At 37.7% G+C, this 8,651-nt stretch overlaps 1 protein-coding gene across 1 annotated transcript; it reads left to right on the top strand.

Annotated features, from left to right (window-relative positions):
• Positions 1-547: 547 nt before the first annotated feature.
• Positions 548-1,090, top strand: LOC120073573. The gene has a single exon (XM_039026396.1). It carries the CDS (start codon positions 548-550, stop codon positions 1,088-1,090), a length of 543 nt encoding a protein of 180 aa, XP_038882324.1.
• Positions 1,091-8,651: the final 7,561 nt, after the last annotated feature.

The raw sequence follows: 8,651 nt of genomic DNA, 5'->3' as shown, positions 1-8,651 counted from the left end.
GTCATCGCCAAGTATGTCCTACTAATGAATTTTTCAGTGCATATATGAGATTAGTGATGTAATGTTTTAGTAGCATGATTTTTAAGAAAGACCCAGAGATAGATAGCTAATTTATGAGTTCATAACTGGACATGACACCTAAACTTAGAGCAAGAAAGACTGTTAGAGGAAGAGTGCAGGAAGAGGGAGCTGAGAGTAGCCAGACTTTCCTGACAGCTCCAAATTCACCTATGACCCAAGTCGATGAGAAAGCAATGGAAGCCAGAATTAGTGAAGTCGTTGCATCCTCGCTAATGGAAAAACTACAGGAGATGATCTGTAACATGATGGCAGGACAGATTGCCTAGAACCAGGCTCAGGAGGAACCAGTGCCACTTGAGCAGTTACAGCAGACCCGACCGTAGAATAGAGACATGCAGGGTCTGTCTCTTGAGGCTAAGAATTTGAAGGATTTCAGGAAGTTTGACCCTCATTCCTTTGATAGATCGTTGGGGGACTCCACTAAAACAGAGATGTGTTATCATTTATAGAGTTGATTTTCCGTTTTATGAGGTGCCCAGAAAAGCACAAGCTCCAATGTGCAGTTTTCATGTTGACTGACAACGCAAAAATCTGGTGGCATTCAACAAAGAAAACGATTGATACTAGTGGGGAACTTGCAATTTGGGAGCAGTTCAATAAGCATTTTTATGAGAAGTATTTTTCGGCCAACACCCGATACAACAAGCCGGCAGAGTTCTTGAACTTGAAACAGGGAGTTATGTCAATGGAGGAATATGCGCAGGAATTTGATAAACTGTCCCACTTTACTCATGAACTAATAGCCACCGAGGCTGTAACGATAGAGAGATTCATCCAGGGTCTAAGGAGCGGACTACGAGGTATGGTACATGCTATGGACCTCAAGACGTATGATGCGGCATTGCGAGCCGCCGTGAGTATTCATTCTGACTCCCAGGTGGGAGAAGAGTATAGGAAGTTGCTCGAGATTGGGACCTCTATAGGTCAGAAAATGAAGGTTGAGCCCAGGGCTCCTAAGCATCAGCAGAGGAACCAGAACACAGTGAATGCTCCACATCAGTGCAGATAACAGGGCTCCCAAGTTGTGATTGTTAAGGAGGATAGGTCAATTTGTACTACTTGTGGTAGGCGAAACTGGGGGCGTTGTCTAGCCGGCTCTGGGGTCTGTTTTCGATGTGGCCAGAAGAGGCATATGTCAGAAAAATGCCCAAGGAAGAAAGCGTCTGAACTCAGAGGCTAGCCCATAAGCTCGTTTCAGGGAGGTCCGAGTCATCAACAGTAGTGGGTAGGGTGTTTTCTACCACTCGGCGTGAGGCCAAGAAGTCTTACACAGTGGTGATAGGTACGCTTCCCATTTTGGGGCACCATGCTTTAGTTTTGTTTGACTCTGGCTCTTCGCACTCGTTTATATCTTCTGTATTTGTAAGGCATGCCATGTTAGAGTCAGAACCTTTGCCCTTTGCACTATCTATTTCCACTCCATCAGGAGAGATCATGTTAGCTACAAAAAAGATAAAAGCATTTCAAGCAGAGATAACAAACCACGCATTAGATGTGACCTTGATAATTTTAGATATGCAAGATTTTGATGTGATTTTGATGTGATTTTAGATATGCAAACCACACATTGTTATTGCTACCAGATACTTCAATTAAGTGGCATTTTGGTAATTTTGATGACTTATTTGGTTTTGAAGTTTTTAGGCTTCATTTTGATACCAATTTGGGGTGTTTTTCTTCTAAGTCACTACATTGGTTATCGAGATGATTTTACCTATAAAACAAATATTTTATGCATAAGAAGTGTACAAAATTGATGGAATTAGGGATAAAAAAAAACTAGATCTTTTTTAGAGCTATTTATCGTGATGCTACTAAATCAAGTCATAGAACCAAAATTAAGAATAATGACAAAGGAAAGATTGTTCTGCAAGAAAGCCAACCACAAAATTCAACTTTAATTGCTTCACTGTCTATTTAGCAATTGCAGAAGATGATTGGAAACTCCATCAAGACTCAATATGGTGGACCTACTCAAACTTTCCTCTTGTATTCCAAGCCATATACAAAGAGGATTAACAACCTAAGAATGCCAAATAGATACCAGCAACCTAAATTCTAACAGTTTGAATGGGAAGGGCAGCCAAATGCAACACGTTACTCATTTCATTGAAACATGTGAAAATGTTGACACACGAGGAGATTTGATGGTCAAGTAGTTCGTTCGAACTCTAAAGGAAAATGCTTTCGACTGGTACAATGACCTTGAACCTGAAACTATTGATAGTTGGGAGTAGCTTGAAAGAGAACTACTCAACCGCTTCTATAACACTAGGTGTATTGTCAGCATGATAGAGCTTATTGCCACCAAACAATGAAAAGACGAGTCGTCATTGACTACATCAATCGTTGGAGAGCATTATGTCTTGATTGCAAAGATAGGTTAACTGAACTATTAGAAGCGGAAATGTGCACTCAAGGAATACATTGGGGACTTCTATATATCTTACAAGGAATAAAACCCCATACCTTTGAAGAAACAACCCGAGCTCATGTTATGAAGCTAAGCATTGCTAATAGAGAAAGCAACGATTTACTGATCCTAAAAGTGAAGAAAGAAAAGAAAGAAGTGAAGAGAATCCAGAAAGTATTGAATGGTGCTACTAAAGAAGTTGTGGTCGTCAATAAAATCCCTTTAAAGTTTACGTCCTAAGAGAAAAAGATCGACAAATGCCAAGATGGGGGCGAGAAACAATGTCCAATGTTGAAGGGGAGACAAGAAAAAGGCTACCCTTTTCTAGACTCTAATCTGGCTAATATGTTAGAGCAATTACAGGAAAAATAACTCATCTAACTTCCTGAATGTAAACAATCTGCAAAAAATAGGGAGTAAATGATCCCAATTACCACAAATATCATCGGGTGTTTAGCCATCCAATTGAAAAGTATTTTGTATTTAAGGAGCTAATTTTGAAGTTAGCTCAAGAGAAAAAGATTGGAATGAACCTTAACGATGTGGCACAAGCATATCACGCCGCAGTAATGATTCATCCTGATATTCGATTATCTGCAATGTGGAATTTGATCCAATTTGGAACTCTTAAGCTGATTATTATATATTCCTTACCAAAGGCCTCACAAACGGCTGACCTCTAAGAAGTTGGCTCCCAAGGAAGAGAAGCGCAGGTGGAAGATGCAGATGAAGGTTGGACGTTAGTAACTTATCGGAAGAAGTGTAAACAAAAATTTTGTTAAAAAAGAATCCCGTTCATACTGAGACCATAAAAGGAAAAATAAGTCTCAAAGAAGAAAAATAAGGAAGAATACGAGAAGACTTTGGTCAATCATTGAAGAAAGCGAGGAGCTTTCTCAACCTCACCAACCAATATCCTTAAAATACTTATTTCCAAAGAATTTTTTAGTTGAATTCGTTTCGTGTCAAGTCGTCAGTACATTTAAAGATGATGATACTCCTTCAAATTTTTTAGAAGTAACAACCAAACTGGAGGAACTACCTTCTTGCAGCATAAGTGATTTGTTGTCACTCCTGCTGGAGACCAATAATACGCTTGTTGAGATATTAAAAAATGATGGATTCCAACTACTTCTGTATCCCAAAAAAATACATGTGCTTCATGTTTTATATCGACATCGTTCATTGATGAAGATCTGCTACTTGGGTCAAAGCTTCATAATAGACCCCTATTCGTGTTAGAATTTTTCGAGAGTAAAAACTTGATCGAATTCTCATTGATAATGGTTAAACCATCAACATACTACCAAAGTCAACCATGTATCAGCTGGGCATTTCAACGGAGGAGTTATTAAGTAGTAAATCGGTGATTGAAGGCTTTAATCAAGGAGCACAACCAGTGATAAGAACAATTCGCCTAGAAATCACCATAGGAACTTGCAAACAAACACCATATTTCACGTGATCGATGCCAGGACCACCTACAGGCTATTTTTAGGGTTTCCTTGGATTCATGAAAATAGAGTAGTAGTCTCCATGCTCACCAGTGTTTTACATTCTATCAACAGGGTATCAACAAAGTTGATACTAACTTGTTGCCATTTCAGAGGTTGAATTTCACTTTTCTGATGCAAAGTTTTATCCAAAAAGTGATAATATTAGTGAAGCTATATAGGTAGAAGTTCCTGTGGCGAAAGGCATTTATAAGCCCAAGCAACAAATGATCACAACAATGAAGTCACGTTAAGTAGATGCTTTTAGTAGCCGAGAGAGTGATGACTGGTCACTCAAATCAAGTATGAGGCATCAAAGAATGAAAAGAAGATAAGCCCACAAGAAAATTTCTCAAACCTTCCTATCTTACGCTATTTTCCTCTTTCTCAATGCAAAAAAGGTGAATCACCATTAGCAAAATGCTCCAAAAATCTGACGATATGAGACGTCAAAATTTTGAAGGAAAGCTTCACCACACCGCTTACAAAGATGAATAAAGGAGAAGTCAAAAAGACTGAGAAAGAAGAGGTGAAAGCAATCTTTCTAGAAAAACAAACAAAAGATGGATTCAATCCAAAGGCATATAAGTTGTTGGTAAAAGTAGGTTATGACTTTACAACTTGTATTAATCTTAAAAGCCTAAAGATATTTGACAAAAGGCTCAAGCTTTCTCGATGCAAAGAAGCTTAAAAAAAAGGGTATTTTATACCTAGTTCAACATTTGGACTTGGATATAAGTCCTCCGAGCCGATTCGCATAAATAGAAAAGAAGAAGCAAAAGTTGCAAACACGTATCACATTACCGTAGAAGAGAGCAATAATTCCAAAGAAGACAAGAGAAGCGAAAGTTAAATAACTTCCATCTTCAGTCTCATTGCTTCTTTAGTGGCATGTTCTTTGATTTTTCATAGGTTAAGTGCACTTGCAGTTGAAAATAAAAATCAACATTCAAATTCTGGCTCTACCGGATTTTCAGCTTTTCAAAGGCTAAATACAATCTCGAATAAGGTAAATAACGTGTGTCCAACTCCAACTATGCAGGCATCTGCTTTTGAGAGATTAAGCATGACCACAACAAGAAGCTAGAAGTGACCTCCCATATCGGTCTTAGACAAAGCATGCATAGTGAAAAGTGACGAAAAGTTCACAGTGTTGTTCCATCAAGAATGAAGAATAAGTTGCTTGTTTTTGTAAATACAGAGGGTTTGTTAAAAGTAAAACAACATGATATCATTATCGCTTAACCTAAAGAGAATGACTTAGAGGATGAAGAAGATGTGATAAGTTCTTGTCATGTCACAAAAGAAGAAGCATCGGATTCGGAGCTACTTGAAAAAGACGTGGAAGAAGCTCAATTATCACTTGAGGATGGTGGCCAATCAATGGTTGATGAGTTGAAGGAAGTCAATGTTGGCAAGATAAAAGAGCCTTGTCTAACCTTCATAAGTGCACATTTTGATGAAACAAAGAAAAATAATATGTGAACTTACTCATGAGATATAAAGATGTTTTTGCTTGGTCGTATAAAGAAATGCTTAGACTTAATCTAAGAGTAGTTGTCCATCGTCTTGCAATTAAACTAGGGTATTGGCCAATCAATCAAGCTCAGTGATACATGCCATGAAATGCATGTTTTTGGGCCTTTATTTGTGCACTTTTACTTTGAAAATTGGATTTATGCACGTATTTTCTCCTAAATTTAACCATATTTTGTTAAAATGAACTTATGAGGATGTGATTGAGCTTAAAAGATGTTATTTGCTGATTTAGGTTTTTTTTTTTTTTTTTTGTGGATTTTGGTAAGGGATTAAGGTTGAATGTTGATTCTTGGCTGATGTGGTTGCATCAGGCTCACTGATGTAGTCGCATCACCAGAGTCTACTGCAATCGCATCAATGAGCCCTAGTTTTCTAGATTTCAATCCAATCAAAAGTAGTTGCGATTTTCACGTCCCAAGCTATTGGGAAGCCCTAAATTCGACCGGTGATCCCTCATAGCATAGATTTCGGCCCTTCTCAACGAATTTAGGGATTATATAAAGAGGAAAATGTATCCATTTCAGTAGGCAACTCTCCACCTCAAAATTCATTACTTTCTTCCCACAAATTTGCCATTTCCATCAGTTCTCTTGGACATTTTCTTAACTTGTCAAGTTAGTAGCTTGAAGAAAAAAAGTTCCTCTGAGGCGTAGCAACTCTTGGTCATCTCATCCCGTGAAAGCATGTGGTGAGGAACGATTCTTCCTTGAAAAAAGCGAAATCAACCTAGGGAAAGACTAGGAATTTGAGCATTTGTCCCAAGATCTCTTGGGTTGTATTTTCTAGAAATTCCATTCATTTATTTCTTGTAGTTCTTTTATTTTCATTGAACATTGAACTCCGCATTGTAACAATGATTTATGATGTAATAAAGTTTGTTATTTTGTCATTTATCATGGGCCAAATCTTCACAGGGATCCAACAATTTGGATGCCTTAGGGTTGTTATGGCTTAAGTTATGTTTCACTTCATACCACTTTTTTTACACATTCTTTTTATTGAGTTTAAAGATAAAAATCAGTAAGTTAAACTGGTCACTTAATTTAACGATGTAGTAAAGCTCTGATGCTTAGAAGATTAGGGTGTAAGCGGATGTCACAAAGGGATATGAGAATTAGAGCCTATTAATAAGAATGTTATGTCACCTTAGAAATAAGAGGCAGCATAGGACAAAAAAATCGAACTTGAGTGAATCTAAGATCAAACTAACCATGGAAACATTAGGTTTAGTTGCTTAGAAATCTTAAAGGAACTTGACATAAGACCAAATAGGTGTAGTTTTTTGTTCATACAATTCATGGTTAAGATATGATGTGGTCGCATCACGTAAGGCACAACACCTGGAAGGTTGAAGCATTATTTGCCTTTGTTCGATTATCATTGTTTACTATTTTTAAAGCTTTTCTCTCACTATCACAATATAAACTTTTCTTAGTAGCCTTGATTTCATTGATTCATAGTCATAGTTAAATTAAAAATCAATCTAGTTCTGTGGGATTCGACACTTGGAATACTCCCTGTTTATTACTTCATTGATAGTGTATGCTTGCACTGAGACCACATTATCCATAATACTTTGTTGCTCATACATTCGGTCAATCAAGTTTTTGGTAGCTTTGTCAGGACTAGCAAAAGTTTTTAGTTTATTGTTGAGTGTGACTGATAAATGCAACCGCATTGACTTTTTTTTAAAGAAAAATCTAACTCTTTTTTGTGCTTTTTTTGTTTTTTTTTTTGCAAAGAGGGGTTGGTGTATGAGAAGAAGGAATTTCCTTTTTCAACCATATCCTCAAATAGAAAGGACCTTCGCCATCCGAGACAAGAACAAAGGCGAAAGCGTCGGAAGTAAAAGGAGTTAAACGCACAAGAAAATGTTGTTGAAGTCATATTTGTGCGACAAATTCAAATGGACCACCCTCTTGAAGATGCTTCTCCAAACCTTCCCATGAACAAGATACAACAAAATGGCAACCAATGGTCACCACAACAACCTAACCCCAAAAATCTTATTTTTGTAGTAGAGGATAAAGATAGAGCCACCAGAGATTATGCACCTCCTGCATTTCAAACCTGGGACACTAACATCCTAGATCCACCAACTGAAGCACCCACATTTGAAATGAAACCTCTTATGTTTCAAATTTTGAACTCAGTTGGTTAACTCATCGGGCTACCTAATGAGGACCCCATAAACATCTAAAACATTTTATGAAATCTGTTGTTCTTTCAAAGTTAACAGTTTTTATAAAGATGCATCACAACTTAAGCTATTTCCCTATTCTATGCAAGGAGATGTGGAAGTTTGGCTCGATTCACTACCCCTTTGAAGGAAGTCTTAAACAAGAGTATCCATGAGCGCATTCGAATCTTTCCTATTTCAATGTGACCGAATTATCACATACACATTCTAACAAACAGGTATGCAATTTAACACTAATTAGCGACATGCTTTATTAAAAAAAATAACAATAGATTGAGTTAACTTAGCAGTTGAAGACTATCTTCACTTTGAACTCAACCCAACAGAAGCAACCCTTTACATTCTTTACTACCTAGCAAATAATCGACTACCAGCAGCACGATCGTCTACACGAACAGCAGTGCACAAACAGGTAGGACCAGGGACGACACCACCACTTTGAGCCCTTGGTATTCTCGAAGTGAGAATCCAAAAAGTGGTCTTTGATGGAATTGGTAGATGAAGGAGGAAAGGGATGATCGTGTTGAATGATAAGCAAGTGGGAGAAGGCTATCGTATAGCGGATGCTTATCGTTTAGAGAAAGCTACACGATCGTGTAGGTTTTACTAAGCGATCGTCTAGTAAAGAGTAAGCGAGTGTTTAGAAAACTCGGTGCGCTAAGCGATCATTTAGGAAAACTGAGCGATCGTTTAGATAACGCATGTGATCGTTTAGTACGCGAGGTGTGCGATCGTTTAGGCAATAGGGGGCTATCGTATAGGCTCTCAGCTAAGCGATCATTACTTTCCTCACCTTTTGCGATTTTTTTCGAACTCTTTGCAAAATGAAACTAATTTTTCATTTTTATTCTCCAGTTATAATAACCAAATATGATTTTCCCAGTAACGCACGATCTAGGAGAAGTTTCTAGCCAATTATCACATA

The sequence above is a fragment of the Benincasa hispida genome, chromosome 3 (genome assembly GCF_009727055.1).
Source record: "Benincasa hispida cultivar B227 chromosome 3, ASM972705v1, whole genome shotgun sequence".
Classification (NCBI taxonomy): domain Eukaryota; kingdom Viridiplantae; phylum Streptophyta; class Magnoliopsida; order Cucurbitales; family Cucurbitaceae; genus Benincasa; species Benincasa hispida.
This window is presented reverse-complemented; position numbering and strand designations above follow the sequence as displayed.